General features: G+C 36.3%; 1 protein-coding gene across 1 annotated transcript in view; it reads right to left on the bottom strand.

The window, feature by feature from the left end:
• The window catches only part of CFAP54 (cilia and flagella associated protein 54), a 162,708-nt gene extending 148,430 nt beyond the window's left edge, over positions 1-14,278 (bottom strand). Inside the window, 2 exon segments of the mRNA XM_019474036.1 lie at positions 11,383-11,447; positions 14,135-14,278. Coding sequence (XP_019329581.1) covers positions 11,383-11,447; positions 14,135-14,278 — 209 coding nt within the window.
• Positions 14,279-17,610: the final 3,332 nt, after the last annotated feature.

The following is a 17,610-nucleotide window of genomic DNA, read 5'->3' as shown; positions in this document are numbered from 1 at the left end:
GGGAGCGGCTCCGCGGGGGCCGGGGCAGCTCCGGGGGGCTGAGCCCCGTCTGCGGGGGGAGCCGAGGGAAGCCGGGCCTGAGGGGTGAGCCGGGGCTTGCAGCCGGTGCGCACCGCGGGATTTTTTGGTGATCCTGTGTTCGTAACTGTCCCCACCACCTCTTCCCCTTCAAACGAGACTGCCTTCTCCTGACAGCTCTTCTCCTCGCAGCCTCCGCACGTATGACACATTCGCTCCTATTGCAGGTCTCCTCCCCACACGCATACCCAAAATATGTAGGTTTCTGTGCGTGGCATAAGAGTTTTTGTGCCCTGAGCCTTGAGTTCGTAGATGACAGGATACGTGAACATTTGCTGACCCTGAACTTCTGTGAACTCCTCTTCTCCCTCCCCTTCCTCTCTCAGATATGTAATGGCTTGAGTCCAGTGAGAGCAAAATGGTTCTTCTCTCGCAAGGACGGGGGAAATTAGGTGGCATTAGGTATATTTTATATTTCATGGAAGCGTACTGCGCCCACCAGTTCCAATACCGTGTTCATAGGAGTGGATTAGCTGCTGCGTTAGAAGAATGCTGACCTTGATCCCCTTTGTCTCTTCTGCAACAATTTCGGTAGCTGGCTGGAGTTGTTTTGAAGTCACTGCCGTCTTTGGCACTTTGCTCATGGTGGTTAACAGTATTATGGGTGTTGTGAGGGAAACAGGGCTGAGGTATATCGTAATCCAAACTAAATAATTTAAAAAGCATCTGTTTCCTTTTTTAAAAAATTTTGTTGTATAATTTATACGTGTTTTTTTCTTTTTGTAATTTAACAGAAGATCAATGGCAACTTTCTTGTAGCTATCATGGCATAGATATGAGGACGGGAAGCGTGGTTTGACATTCTTCCATTCCCACCCCTCCATCCTTTTTTAATTGTATTAATTGAACTGGAAACTAGATGACCAAAGGTTAAATACTCGGAAGGTGTGGGGCAGAAGACGACATTTATGAAATCAGACTTAGTACCAAATTCAGGTTTGTTTTCTTATTAGAATTGGGTAAAAGTGTAGTGATCTGGTGTTTTATATGCTTAAGATGTTAAATAAATTGCCATATTGCTTTGTTGTAGGAATTCTGTATCCTCATACACAGCTCTTGTATTTATAGCTGCACTTCAATAAGTGATGTGAGAGAGACTTGTTTTGAATAATTAACACAAAAATAACAGTTATGAAAACATGAAATCGTATGTTTGAAATGCATAGTGAAAATTTTCCTTAAAAATTATCTATACTTGAAAGAACAAACTGATTTTACTTCTCCAGCATAGAGAAACCATTATAATGTTAACTTGGCATTAAAAGGGCCACTTAAATTTGAAAGATGAAAACATCTGTTTTTGATGGCATTATTTAAATACTGCTTTGACAGTAATGAGTCTGGATTACAAAAATCTTTAGTAAGGATAACGCAGTGAAGTTCATACCTTGGATTTGCATTTTGTGTGGTGTAGCCCTGTGTTTACCCAGGATGGAGCTCTACACAAATCAGTAGGTGGGGTCTGCCTACATCCATACCAAAGAGTTTGCAAATTGGAGCCTGTGTTGTCTGAAGCAAATTATGGTTTGAAAGTGGCGAGTCATTTCTTTTAAGCTTGGCTAAGGATGTAGTGCATTAATTGATCTTTTTAATGTGTAAAATGCCACTAACGTGTAGTGAAATACTTGATTTATAATTCCAAATATAATTAGATGGGGAATAACTGAAAACCAGAACAGGGCTGTGTTTTTCTCCTGAATGGCTCTGGCTTCAATTTCTGCCTAACACTGCAGTGTGAAAATATGATACAGCTTATGTCATGGATGTTAAGATGTTCTTTATGTCTGTGTTATTGTTACAATGTGGCGCTCTTACAGTAAAACTATGCAGAATTTTTTTAATGGCTTGCTAACATACAAAGTCTTCTAATTTCTTAAATGACTAGCTGCTGCTAGAAGGAAAAAAAAAAAGAATGTTTCACTAGTCTTAATAAGTTTTGGTTTAGTACGGTATATTTGAGTAAGTGCACCTAGAAAGTGCAATCAGGAAAGGCTTCGTTGGAGACTGATTCAATGAACAGCCTGCATTAAAACCTTTCTGGGAATTTGCTCTTTACCCTCTTTTCACATTTAATGCAAGCTGTTGATACTTCACGTACTGATCAGCTTTTAATTGTCGGCCAAGAAAGCTAATCAGCTGTTTTTTAAAAAGGCGTATATACTAGTTGTGTCCTTATTGAATGCGTAATCTAGTGCGATGTGAAAATGGACAAGATCACATCTAAAAATCAAGCTCAATAATAATAAAGCTTTTCTAGCGTAAACTCACTAAATGTTGCTTACAATTCTTAAGTTACGGGTATCTTAAGTTCTTAGCTGCATGCTTTTTAATGCTTGCTTTTTTATTTTTATAGCAAGCTCTGAATATGTATCTACTGAGGCAGCTGAACACCACTGTAACCAGTGGCATTTCAGAATTTGATATAAAACACTAGTCCACAACTTTAGCTTGTAAAAATGCTTTTAAAATGCCAAATGTTTACTTGACAGTTATGCTTCACATCTAAAGAATAAACTAAACCAGTGTATTGCTTGTCTTCATGTTCGTTTTTGCAATGCACATAATTGTAGCAATGACTTTTTCCTTCTGTGTGTAAGAACTAGACATTTTTTTTTGTGCCTGTTCACATGCTGATGTAGAGACTATCTTACTTGGATGTTAGAGGTAAAAGCACTTTATATTTAAATATTTTGACCACTAGACAATAGTTTTAATTTACTTAACATTTTAAAAACCTTTAAGAAATCTAAGACTAGTGTTTTTTTTAAAAACTTTACAAATGTTTTCTACCTTGCTGTGTATACCTTTTGGGGCCTAGTGACGTTTTTCCCCATTAAGCAGGAAAGAACAGATACTGCTTCCTCCAGAAATACTAGATTTCCCAGAAATGCCCATTAATGATGTGGAATGTTTTCTTTTTGTGAAGAGTTGCGATGTACTTTTGACAGCTGTCTCTCTGAAGAGTGGGAGTTAATGCTTGTTTAGCCAAATGAGTAGTTATAATTCTGTATCCAATACAAATCCGTACATGCGCACTCTTAACTAACCAGATGGATTGGCAATTCTTCCAGAGTTGTTGGTTTCCTGGACTCCTTTTAGTGGAGATGTCAACTCAGAGTTCAGTAGAATGGGCTAATTAGAACATCTACAAACAGCGGTTTAAACCTTGGGTGTTTAACCACTGATGTTGGTAGTCACAGGGAATAAACAAAACTGGAACTTGAGCTAGTTTGCCAACTTGGAGCACAAAAACATAAAAAAAAAAAAAAAAGAGTTCTTCAGTTCTGTGATCTGGTTATATGGAAAACAGTAACCTTAATGGATGCATAGATGAGGTAATTTACATCAGGCCAGCTTTTGATACATCAGTCCTCAGGTAATAAGGCTTTTGCCACTTCCTTGGAGATCGTTATACCCTATGTCTGACTGTATTATCAAATACCATAGACGCATTGATACTGGAAGTAACTCTGTGCTTTACTAGCATATTTGGGCTTTTGTGGTCTGGTGTCTGTTTTTAAAGGATTAGAAATTTCTTTCAACAGGGAACATCAGGTTATCACGAGGTGCTATGTATAAGCATGAATGTTGTAAAGAGAGAAAAAAGAAATGTGTGAGTAGCATCGTCAAAAAATACAGCAGCAGCAGAAGAAATAACTGTCAAATCACATTTTAATTTTTCATGTGGGGCAGAATTAAACATAATGATTTTAAGAAAAGGGAAAATACCAACTTTAAAACATTTTTAAATAAACACTCAAAGGCTTCTGTGATTTTCGGGACAATTTTCTGCTTGCTTACGTCTGTAATACCTTGAAAATACAGTAAGCTGAAGAACAGTTTTATCCTAGGTTTTGATTGTGACCTTTTTTCCTTATTTTTTTAATCTTCTCTGGAACAACTAGTTATGCATATATTATGATGAACAAGGCTGTGTTATTATACCAGAACAAAGAAACGACATGTCTCTCATTTACACTCCTAGCTACAGTTCTTGCCTGCCTTTGTGTTTTAGGTTGGACTTGCTAGGTGTCTTGCATAAGTGAATGTTACTCTGTGCCCTCTAATCATATTTCATTTAATTATAATCCATACTTCGTAATTGTACTCCTTTCTCTGACTGCTGCTGTTTTCAAGGCTGGGTAGACTTGCACGATGGTCTCTGATTTTTTTATATCTGCACTTTGTCAGCTTCACTAAGGATACTTGCATGCTTTCAGTTTGTGCTAAAGTTGGCAGGATCATGACTTTCTTTTCTGTGCTCAGGGGATTAGGGCATTTTGTAGGCATGTAGCTGTACTGAAACACTTATAGTGAACTGCCATAACCTGCATAGTTTTCTTTCAGGAATGTCTCGCCAAGTATTTCTGACTTCCTACTCTTACCTTACTGATATGGAAGTATCTTGATTTGTTTGCATTTTGTTCAGGTACGTGCAAGATGTTTTTATACAGCAGTCATTAAAGGTAACTTCTAATGAGGTTTACAGTAATGGGTGCTAAATGGTGTTCACTGAAATAAAGATCTTTGGGAATTATGGATTACCAAGAATTATCAAAGAATATTACTTATCAGCAAACCCATTGTCCTGTAATTGAGAGAAAACTGTTTGGGTTAAAAAGTTATAATGGCCTATAGGAGTAAAGAAGCCAGTTTACAAAAATGTAAAGAAGTTCAATTAAGTGAATATGATTGATAAGGGAAGCCAAAGACTGTGACGAGGAAAACCCATGCTGTCATGGACTATGACAATAAGGCAGGGCGTGTTTTAGGAGGAAAATGAATTCTAACAAAGCCATTAGCTTGTTACAAATGCTAAAGAAAACATTAGCATTTGATGATCTTTGGAAGAGGTAGATGTTCATAAAATACTGCCATATTCAGAAGTAAAACCAGATGATAGTCATATGTGATGCTCTGAACCGCTTCCTAAGAGAACTTGAGGGTGTTAAACAGCAGCCACTGAAGTTGTATGGTAAGAATTGTAAAAGTTGATAGGGCGCTTTCTTCTGATGATGTTTTTCAGTATGTCTCAGAACACTGAGAAATTATGTAAGTTTAGCACAACTTCAGGTTTCTTTCAGTGGTTTTAAAAGTTAGTAATATGCATAGTAATGGATATTGACTGAACAGGAGTTTAAGTAGAGGAAATAATTGTTCAGCATATATTTATAGAAGACTGATCTTGTGAAATTAACTTCTGGTTCTCTTGACAAGATTAAAAACCTTGTGTGGTGTAATATTCTTGATGTTGCAGACAGGCTTCTCTGAAACCTTTTGCTGGCTGGGGTGGGGGACTCTGAAACCTTTTGCTGGCTGTTACGTGACATTTTGATTAAGGAACTAAAACGATAGATCAAGTGTCCACATATGAAATGGTTTAAAACCTGGCGGATAATGTGAATCAAGTGGTTAACTATAAATAGTTGCCGTTACATAACTGCGTGTGATGAGGGCTCCTCATCGTCAAAGTGCGTTCATGAAGGAGCACCGGGAAACCTGCTCAGTGCCTGCTGTTGGGCATTGCCACTAATGAAGTGAAAGCCAGTGAAAATTGCTGATCATTTTTGTAGCTCGCAGAAAACTGGGAAAACAATAGATAATGCAGAATAGGTCATTAGCACAGGGTGGATGCTTGGAAAACTGGCCGTTTCCCGATTGTTTACGTGATGTGGCATTTTGTATCAGGCTCTAAAATAATGAATACAGTATGTTAACTTTTTAAATAAATTAATGATATTTGTAACTAAAACAAATAAAATATAAGCAGCTATTAATATTAGCTTTTAGTTTGGGAATTTATTTTGTAAAGCTTTGGAATAGTTTCTCATGTATAATACAGAACAGATATTAAGTGTTGATCTGCATTCAGTATGTGGGTTTTAGGGAAAGCTTTTATTTTTCTAAAAAGATATTAATAATATAATGAATAATTCATTAATAATATACAAGAGGAGGAGAGTCAATTGTGAAGTAATAGATTACATTTTATTATATTTCCACTGGTTTTCTGTATATCTTGAAGCAAAGTTGAATTTCTAAATGTAGAATTCATAAACATTCTGTGTGGGCCAAAAAAATTGTGGTCATATATATGTTTAACTGGGGAAGATTAAAAGCCATTTTTTTTAGTCTGTGCTTAGTTTATTGCAAGAGCAGCTTCCTCTGTTCTTTTTCTCTTCGTCAAGATCTCATTGTCATAAACAGCAGTATTTACATACGCAGGAGGCTTGTTTCCTTCTTAAGTACTATTCAGTCTTAAAGCTCTGTCATAAATATCTTACTAAATTGTTTAAGTGTCTGCTTGTAAAATGTGAAACTATTTCATAATTCACCTTATTTATGTTTGCTCTGAAAACCAAATATAAAACTTACGTCTTCCTGTATGGCTGTGGGAGACCAAGCTTGGGCTGGTGCTGCCTGTGAATAACTTTGTTCCTCCGCAGACAGTTTAAACTGGCATAACTTTGGCACTATTGCTTAAAGCCGTAGTTGTTTTCCCCTTTGCTGGCTGCCGCTCTCATCCCCACGCTGCTGCCTTTGTACTAGCAGGTGTCTTGTGACCATTTGACGACTGTGTCAGGGAACCGGTGGAGGTTAAAATAGGCATTTGCGTTCAGCTTTACTTTTGTTTTTACACGTAAATAATAGTCACTTTCTGCAGAATCAATGGAAAAACAACAGTTTGTAATTACTTATTTTTTTAAGTATCCCGAGCAGATGGGAGGGGAAACTTCCTGTTGTACAGAGAGGAAAGGAGGTCCTCAGCTGCTAAATATATCAAACATATATGCTGTACTAAAGTCTTCTAAAAATGATGTGCAAAACAGCAGCTCAGAAACTTATTTTGGTACTGAATAAGAAGGGACAGTGGGGAAATAATTACTGATAAATCTTATAAAATACCTTCTTAATTTTAAATATGGGTACATCTTTGAGGTGGGAGTTATGAAAGGAAACAGGGTTTTTTGGTGTGGAAATTGTTAATGTTGGAGGAAAGAAATCTAAGGAAGCTGAAAAGAATATTTTTTCTTGAGAATAATATTTAAAAACTGAACTACGTAAGCTGAAATTAAGCTATGGTGGGAGTTCAAACAAAGTTTGGAATAGGCAACAATAAAAAAAAAATCAGTTAAGAACTATAGTGGTCATATTTTAAAGGGGCCCGATAGGAGAGTTGTGCAGGGTCCTTGTTTTTTCTGAAGAAGTGATCACCTCAGGAGAGACAAGACGATATCTTTGGCTTCGTTGAAGCTACGGTTTGGGTTTAAATCACTGAAATTTACACTGAGTGTTCTTGAGAATAATGTCCTGTACAATACTCAGATAAAGCAATTTCAGAGGCAATTTCAAAAGTTTAAGATTCTCCATAGTATTTCATTACCTTTGTCAATATGATTCAGTAGGTTATGGCAAAGAAGCAAAATATTTTAAAGCTTACACTGTTTACCTTCAGGATTAAACAAGATAAACAGCTTACAGTGTTCCCATTTGCACAAGTCACAGTATTTTTAAACCTGCTGCTTGTAATTCTGGGTTGTTTATCAGGGAATGCAGTTAACATGAATGTTCTATTGTGGCTTGTTTTTGATACAGCGGCATATAATTCTCAAAAGCAAAATGTTTGATCCATAAGCCAAAAAAATAGCTTTAAAATGTATGTAGGCAGAAGGCGGCCTTTTGTTATTAAGCATACTCTTTTTTTTTTTTTTTTCTGGACAGTACAGGAGAAGCAACATAATGATGTATAGTAATTAGTTTGCTCAGTAGGTATATGCTTTTCTTCTTGAATTATGCAATTTTAGTATTTTAGGAACAATACCAAGTACATTATGAGTTCTGAATGTATGGATTTGATACGCTTTGATAGTAAGCTTAGTTACTGCATTTTAAAATGCGTTTGGTTTTAGCTTGTGTATAAAATGTAAAGTGTTGAGTGTTGTTAACAAAGTGTTCTGAACCTGCTTCCTTTAAAATCGGCGCTTTTTTTGGTGGTCTTACATAATAGGAGTTTTAGTTTCCTGGTATTTGTGAATATTTCTGGTAGTGGAAGAGGTAGACATTAGTTGAAAGATTTAAGTCATAAGTTGTTTGTCATTGTTAAAAGTTATTTTAGGGATGAATGGACAGCCAGTGATGATTTGCACCTGTAGCTGTGTCTTAACAAAATACCTATATTCTTTTTAATCACCTGTTTCTAGGAGTGGGTAGATAAAACCTGGATTTTTTTTTCAGCAAATAATTTATTCACATCTAAAATATGAATTGTGCCAGATTGACTGATTGAGGTTTTGCCCCCCCCTTTTTTTTTTTTGAAAATGCTCATCTCTATAATCAGTAGAGAGAAAGAGGTTCAGAGGGTAATCCAAAGATCTTAATATAGAGCTGCCTCTCTTTCCACATTTACCTTGGAGGGAGCCCATCACAGTCATTGTTTTTGTATTACAACATTACAGTTTGAGCTGAATTAAGCGCTTGCTTCAGAATAATTTTTGCTGCATCAGTAAACTGAATAGGTTTCCACTACTATCTGGAAAGTACTGGAGGGAAGAGAGAGGGCAGGAATTGCATGGTTGATGGTGAAGAAGGAAGAGAGGGTGGCTGGGGGATGGAGCCAAGCATTTTCTTACTGGTGGTAGGAAACCCAGTTGACCCCAGAACTGGTATGAAACTTTCCCTTAAGTGCCTCAGGTACCTAAAGATGAATAGCGTGAATCCCCCCCTGCAATTTATGCAATTGGGTCTTCAAAATGTAAGCCAGAAAACGTGCAGATTTTTCTTTATTCTTCACTTCTGCTTGCAGGTGCTTAGCTTGAATTAAAATTCCAGTCATGTGAGTAGTAGTGGTAGTATATTTTAATATTGATATAGATTGCTGAATTTTCTGTTTTCATTTTATGTCTCATAGCAATTTCAGAAACTAGGGTTGCAAGGACAAATAAAAATGATCTGTTTTTTTATATTAGGAGTACCTGGTTCTTAGAATATATATGCTGCATGATGAAATAAGTGTAGTGGAGATTTAAGCATATACTGCACCTGCGTTTGATGTTCATTATTGACTTTTTAATGACATTACACTGCGTAAATTTAGTTGTAAATTTGCATCTTTACATGATTGGATTGTCATATCTGCTCTTGGTAACTGGAATTGTATCTTAATTCAGAGTTTGTTTTTTGTTTTTGCTTGGAAGATAGGATGCAAAATCTCTGTTTTACTTGTATATTGAGAATTATTTCCTTGGGCTGGTTGACATTATTTGCCAAGTTTCATGCTAGTTTAGATAACCTGTTGAAGATGTTATTTTAGAATATAACTGCAACGGGTTTTGTTTAGTGACATTGGCCAGTTTTCATGGAAAGTAGTGCATCACTAGCTAAAGAAGTATGTAGGGACGGTTATGTCAATTTTTGATTGCTTAACTTGAGGCTTCTTTAAGATACTAATCTTCAGGGTGCAAGTGCTGAGGATGTCTTGAAAATCAGCCTTAACAGTGTCAGCTGCAGAGACGTGTTAACAGAAATAACACCCCGACAGTGTCTGAAAACCTAGTGGTATAGATTCTGGTAAACATTTCTAAGAAACAACTGGAGGAGAAGTGAAGATGGTGTATCTATAAAATACTGGTAAGCCAGCTTTATACTAACACAATAGGATAGCTTTCCCTTTTCTATGGCTAAGTGGTATCTTGCTCTCAGTCTTTTTATACCAATGTAAATTAATCTATCCTAGACTCTTTAACCTACATTAATGCTTTACGTCTCAGTCTAGGTAATTGCACTGGTGCCTTTTTCAGTTGTATGTCAGACAGAACTAACACATACGTAACCTCACTGCTTCCAGAAAGGCCTGAAGCACAGATTTGGAAAGCAGTCCTGTTGACTGTCTTCTACAGTTCTCTCTTAACTACACTGAGTATCCAGAGCTTCCAGTGGTAGACTATTTAAAAAAAAAAAAAGTCTTTGTCACTTAAGGAGGGAAAAAACCCTCAAACCTCTGATAAAGCACAGGAAGCAAAATTGTTGACAGAGAAAATTCCTTTTCTGTATAGTCACTTTTATGAGAAGAGCCACACCCCAAAGGTAATACATTTAACTGTTAGTGGATCCTACTGACATAATAGAATTTTTTTCCCTTGTATTCAGAGGTTTAAAAGGGATAAAGAAAATTATGTGAGTTAATATCCTTTCAAAGTTATTTGTGGTAGTTGCCACATTATTTGTGGTATGTTCTAATTTAAAAATATTTGTCTCTCTATGATCCTAAGAGGCTTCAGAAGAATAACGTGTTCCGGTTTGTGCAAAAGTAGGAGACGTTTATGATAGTACTTTCATCTTGTTTAACTCCTGACAAAGCTCCTTCCACAGTGTGCACAAGCCTTGCTTTTTCTGCTAGGTAGTACTATTATTCCAATTGGATTGAGTTATCATGGCTCTCTATCATAAAGTCTAGGAAGCTTTTTGATTAAGAAGTCTGAAATACAGAGAAGCTGCACTCTGTTTTACAGCACAGAGGTGAACTTTTATTTTTAATAATGTCCCTTTCCCCTCCTCGGTTGAGTAGCTTTGCTGTATTTTTGAACCAAACCTTAGGGTTAGCAGTGGTTTTGTTGGGTAGCCAAGGGGATGAATTCAGGTGTCAGAAGTAAGAGAAGGAGTGCATAGCTGGGACAAGAGGAGAGCTTTACAGGCAGGGCATGGCATTCTGGCATGCTGCATCCAGAATCGGGTATTACTGGAGGGCATTCTTGTGAAACATTGGGAATCTCGTGATTTTTTTGTTTTGTTTTGTTTTTAATCCAGAGGAAGGCCTAGGGGTTGTCTTAGGGCTTTGCTGTCTGTGCTATCAACAGTATTTTGATCTAAAAAGTCAGACATCTGTGTTTATGTAGTGCACACAAAAAGTCAGACATCTGTGTTTATGTAGTGAAACACAGCATATGTAAATCTGCTCTTAGATCCCTGTACTGTAGATTTTCTTTGAGAGATGCTGCATACAGTATTATTCATGATGCATACTGGTCATGTGTTCTAAGGATAATTAAACGTTTTGAACTTAAGTAGGCCATAGGGATGTATCCAGGTATCCAGTTTTTTTTTACATTCCAGTTATGAAACGCTGTAGATTGAATAATATAATGTTGTAGAACAGCTAGAGGTGATTACTGGATGGTGCTGTTCATTGCTCTCAAACACACACTGTGCAGCGTCTAAAGTTTTATGACAGAGGAGATTGAATTGAAGCTAAGAAACGTTTCGGGTGTCCTAACGCATTGTCTTGTAGAGATACTAGTTTAATCTTACCTGCGGTTCTGACACCATTTTTCGTTGACCAGCCCTTCAGTAGCACACTGTTCATTTCTGCGCCTCTGTACCCATGAATGGAGTGCTGGTCTCAGAATTGTGCTATGAAATGCCTTGTACTACTTATCTTTTTTATTATTTTTTTTTTATTTTATACCTTGAAGCCTGAAGTGTATGAAAGTGAAATACTGGGAATTCCATTAATGTTTAAACTTCCTAAAGGCAAAAAGCAGCTTTTGTCCTTAATTTCCAGTATTATCTTTTTGTCCATCAATATTTTGGGAAGTGCTGTGTTTCCTAAAAATGTCAGTAGGGAACATCACAAGAGTCATGCTGTGTTGTTGTTGGACTTTTTTTTTTACGCTTAAATCTTTGCAGCTTATCTGTTTTTTGTCCTTGTCTTTTTTAGTAATTTGGATGCTACCAGAAATTACTAATATTTGAATTTGAATTTTAGATTTTTTTTTAATTGAATTTTAGATCCTTTTTTTCTTTAAGAGCTCTTAGAATAATTTTCATCTGCCTTGCTCATCAGATGGCAAAGCTGATGTTTTTGGTGTTACTTCAAGCATCCAAGATCACTGAGTGGCAAAGTGGCAAAGTTAGTCATAGGATCTTATTCTCAGCCCAGGTTTTCCTTGCTCTTTTCTGTCTTTCCTACATATGTGGTGCAGAAATTTATTTATTCAAATAATTCCATGAGATTAGCTGTAAGAATTTGTATTGCTGTAATAAAGATTGAAACTTGTAGCTTCTGATCTGCAACTTTGCTGGCTTAATTTTTTGTTTGGTTTATTTTAAATGATTCATTTTAAAAGGATACTGACGTTTCAGTATGCAATAACACAATATTTAGGGCTATTAATTTTTCTACAGTATAACACAATGTATAATACGGGCTATAATTTTTTTCATAGAACCTGTTTGGAACTCTGCTGGTGTGTATGCTTTTAATAACATGGATGAAGGCTGGAGTCTTCATCTGAAAATTAATATTTTAAATGATTCATTTTAAAAGGATACTGACGTTTCAGTATGCAATAACACAATATTTAGGGCTATTAATTTTTCTACAGTATAACACAATGTATAATACGGGCTATAATTTTTTTCATAGAACCTGTTTGGAACTCTGCTGGTGTGTATGCTTTTAATAACATGGATGAAGGCTGGAGTCTTCATCTGAAAATTAATATTTTAAACTAAATTTAAAATTTTAAACTAAGTTTAAACTTAAGTTAAAGTTTTCTTTAAGTAAATTTAAATTAAGTTTAAACTAAGTTTAAAATAAAATAAGTTCAAGTATTTTAAACTAAGTTTAAAGTTGATTATGTGTATTTCTTCCACCTTGCATAATTTCCTAGAATGGGGAAGCTATGTTTGAAAACAATAGAAGATTGCCCTGTAGAATGATTTAATTCTGTGCCATTTTGAGACACTTGGAGACAGCCAAACTATTATATTGACTTTTTTTAAATGTTGAATTTTGTTTTTAAAATCATGTGCAATCTTTCTCTAAATTCAAACAAATAAAAAGAGAAAGCATGATCTATATTAAATGTTAATTAAATTCATAGAAAATAGAAAGGCAGCTGATAGATAGAAGGATGTTATGACCTTGTAGAAAACAGAAGGTATTTAGGATTATAATAAGCATTAGTAGGCTTTCTGTACCATAGGCCTTTGTATATTTTGTTTTAGAGATCTGGAAGTAACTTTAATAAATGTGACCTATTTTTAGATTTAGTTTGGGTTTTGCACTTGAAAATCCTCTGCTTATGATGTACTTGGAACCGTTTTTTTAATAAATGTGACCTATTTTTAGATTTAGTTTGGGTTTTGCACTATTGAAAATCCTGCTTATGATGTACTTGGAACCGTTTTTACTTGGAAGATGCAACAAAAGTGTCGGGTATTTCTTTACTGAAACATTCGCATATACTGAGAGGAGGAGATTAAAATTGCAATTTTATGGTAGGGTGAAATTTATATATAGCAAATGAGATGTAAAGAAATGTATCCACATTTTCTTCACACATGCAAGTGCATGTTCTGTAAGCCATTTCAGCAGTTAACCTTTGTTGCGCACTTCATGATTAGTTAATGTACGTTGGGCATGTTATAAATGCATGTCTGGCATATCACAATATGATTTATACTGAGTAAATCATAAATACTTCAGTATTTTCACTGCTCGTTACACAGAATTGTCTAGCAGCATTTGAGAGAGTAAATGAATTCTCTTAAGACCTAAGTGCTGTCATCAGCAATATCTATGTGTTTACATTCTCGACTGCATGGGCTGTACATGGACCACTTTTTGAAACAATCCTCTGTGTGAATAAAGAATATTCAAGTCTTTGTCATGCTAAAGTAGAAGTTTAATACAAGCACTAAATCAATTAAAAATACTGTTCTTTTTTGATAGTGAAACTGTCTCTCAAGTTTAGACATCCTGTCTCAAAACAGCAGTATTAATCATTTAGTAGGGTTAAAAGAGAAAGTTGCTTTTTAACAGCTCTTTATAATTATGCAGAGTTAATTGTTTATTTTAAAGGGGGAAGTGAACTTTCTTTGTATGAAATGGTGTCCAATGCTAAAATTAACCTGATCTGTAGCATGTGATGTACTGTTCATCAAAATGATGCACTGTAATTTAGGAATGTTTAATGAAAATAGCAATAGCTTCAAGGTGTTTTTATTTATACAACCAGATCAACATAAATAATTTGAAAGTTTGAGGCTTTTTTACAGAAGGTTGTGCTTCTCTAGAAGTACAGGTAGCTGGGAGTGGCGTTCCTGTCCCAGGGGGTGTAAGGCTGACAGGGGTCAGGGCATGGCGGGGACCAGGCTCTTCGTAGCCTGGCTGTGCCAGGGAGAGTGACATGGCCGCCATCGTGCCCCTTCTGTGGCTCTAGCGGGTGCATTCTTTAATGATAAAACTAGCTTGCTACCTCAAAGCTCAGAAAAGCATCTTAAATTGCTGCATTAATCCTCTTTTTTCTAAGAGCAATATTTGTTAAATTCCTGTGTTCCTGTTCCTGTCTGTATTCTCACTACCTTGGTCATTTGGTCTTCCTAGTCAGCAGACTTACACTCTATAAAAACTTAATGTTGGTACCAAGGTAAAGGTTTCTGTCTCTAGGGAAGAGATTAGGTTGAGTATGTTGTGAGCTGCAGGGGAATGAACATTCATTTGCAGGGTGAATATTTCACCTGTTTGTGCCATACCAGTTTTAAGGATAAAAAGAAGTTGTGGTTTAAGAGTAAAAAAGCTTTGAAGGGAATATGTCTTTACTGTCACCTCCAAAAGTCATTACTGACTAGATTATATACCAATATGGATGGGATCCTTTTGTGGTAAGATATTTCCTTAGTTAGCTCTACCTGTCCATATAAAAGCTAGTAAATCTGTGTGGTTTTCAGAGATTTATTTTTAGCTCATAAAGTTGTAATGTGAGGCACAAACAAAAATTTTGCTTTGATACTCTAAAAAGGGTTCTTGAACTGAGGATTTGTGCCTGGCATTATCCCCTGCTATTCTACAAATCCAACGGAAAAACTGACTGTAAGCCAGCTCTGGTGGCACTGGTAAATGTCTTCTATATAGAAAGTCAGGATAGATTTGTGTGTGTTCAGTACCAGGCTGTTCTGAAGCCGAACCAACTTGGGTAAATTCTTTTTTCCTCCCCCCGTTGCACTGTACACAAGGTTGAAAATAAAGGTAGACTTTTGAAAAAGTAAACTGGAAATGGCCATGCATAACACTAACTCCACTTGCTTTAGCCTTGTCCCCACACTGTGTTTTCCATGCGATGTGGTGGTCATGAGGCTGGAGTAGAAGGATGGCCCTTTCCATCGTGTGGTGCTCCAGTGCAGCTTTCCTGCTCTGCAGACTTCACCAAAGGAGGGTTGCCACAATAGGACTGCAAACAGGGTGGTAAATGTGCAGTGCTTTTCTCTCTGGGTCGTAGCTTAATTTAATGCCGTTTGGAGGAGTTCATGATTAGTCATCTCTTTCTCTTTACGTCAGTTATTTGCTGTGAAGCTATCTGCTGTATATGCTTGTTGACCTAAACATTAATGTGTTGAACTGCTGCTCATCCAACATGTACATTCCAAAAAACTGCACGTTTTCAATTTGTCCTCCAAGATGCTCTGCAAAGTACGTGTAGTGTTTACATAATGAAGAGAGATGGTTAGGTCTTTCAGTTGACTAGGTGACTAAATTAGGTAATTCTCAGAGGATACTTTGACACTGGTCATAAATTAAGTGATCACATAAAACGTGTTCGTTACAAGCCTAATTAATAAGAAACATTTATTCTACACTTACCCCTCATATCCTCATTGTGTTTTACTAAATGCCAGTTAGGATGATGCATAATTAAAACATTTTGAACAATTTCTCAAGTATCATACTAAATTGTGAAACAAATTATGTCAATCCTGTAAGTCATAACAAAACAAGCTGCTTTTTGAGCTTATTGGGCTGTCTTAAGGAAATACATGCAAGAAGAATTTTTGCTGGTGGTTTGCAAAACATGAACTGCAGTAGAAATGAAGTTCCAGAAGAAATTTGTTGAGCAGTAGATAGAATAATACTGTTTTGATAGTAGCAGAAAGACTTCGATCCTTATTCTTGCTTTTATTTTATTGTGGAGACTGAGTGTCTTTTGGGTACGAGGGGTTCAGCATGGCGCTTACAACTGGATGTGTTTTTGCTATGCCTGAGAATGGAAAGTTTAGCAAGGTTTCTTGCTAGTATGAAAGGCAGTGTCTGTATTTTGATTCTTTGCCTCCCCTTATTTTTTTGATGTTCAGTTTGCTCTGTATTACTGTGAAGAAAATATAATAATGTGTATTTTAAAGAGATGATACAAGATGTAGAGTATATTTGAAGTGTTCAGAAATAATCAGATTTGGCTTAAAAAGCGTACTTGGCCTCTGCTTATACTAACTGCATTGGGATGCCACATGTATGTAGCTTAGTTTAATAGTCTTTAGATTCCAGTTTGGTTTTTCTCCCAAAAGCTATGTTCCTTCTACCAAATAAGAGTTTAGTCTGACCTGCTATATTTGGATATTTTGCATCATCTTGCTGGGATACACGAGCTTTTAAAAGGTTAATTTTCTTTATATTGAAATTTCTAATCAACTAAAAGCATCTTCTGCTTGGCTTTCTTACTTGTCTCTTATGTGGTCATGTTTGAATGGTAAGAAAGAGCAAACCTAGTCTGGAAAGAAGCAGGATACCTAGTTCATGTAACTCTGTTGTAATAGATTTGTGCAACATGCAGAGAGTATGTGTAGCAATAATAGGCTTAAAAAGCGTTGGTCCCAACCCTTCTTTGCTTTGTAAATCAGATTTGAATGTTTAACATACAAATTTAATGATAAATATATACTTGAAAAAACAAATCAATGTTAATTTTATTAACCCTGTAGATAGGAGATTCTTTAATGGGATAATAGAGATTTTTATTGTGGAGTCTTGTTAGAGTGATCAAGATGTGTGGAAGATGGACATGGGAAAAAGGACAGCTCATCTAGATCAGTCGGTCTCATCCCTAGGGCATCCTGACTCTGTGCATGTGTCTGACATTCAGCATGTGAACTCTGCATTTTTTTCCCCTCGGATGGTCTAATATGGGACAAGTAGTAAATTTCATGCTAATTTTAAAATCTTTCAAAATTTAGAGCTTTTTCTAGCAGGTTGTTGGGTAGTTGTATGTTTAGTTACTTCAGCTCAGAAGTTAAATGTGCAAATATGTTAGTTTGTTCCCTACTGAAGGGAGAAGGTGCTTTTCAGGTATTGCTTTATCAGGTGCGGTATAAATGTGTCGGCATGAGTCCTGTTCTCTACATGAGTCTAAGATCTTGCATGTGTGTAGGCAGGCAAGCTGCATACAGTTATGTTTGCATGTTCAGTATTTTTTTTTTCTCGTAGTCTCTAACACTTCGTAAAGTTCTTCAAGCTTATTCCAGGTACAGACTGATTCTTAGGAAGGTAGTTGATCTGTACCTACAGAATTTATGTTGCATGTGGAAACCCTATGATCTTTGTTAAGGGGATGGTTAGAGTTCATGGAAGCATTTCATGGAGACTTAGGGGTTGGGAAAAGAGGTACCTCCATGCGTGGTTTGTTTCGGGTTTGCCTCGGTAATGTTTGAATGCCTTTGCTTTTTTGCTGTCAAAATGTCATTATTTGGATCTTTCCCAATGTT

The sequence above is a fragment of the Aptenodytes forsteri genome, unplaced genomic scaffold, assembly GCF_000699145.1.
Source record: "Aptenodytes forsteri isolate BGI_AS27 unplaced genomic scaffold, ASM69914v1 Scaffold360, whole genome shotgun sequence".
NCBI classification, from domain to species: Eukaryota; Metazoa; Chordata; class Aves; order Sphenisciformes; family Spheniscidae; genus Aptenodytes; species Aptenodytes forsteri.
This window is presented reverse-complemented; position numbering and strand designations above follow the sequence as displayed.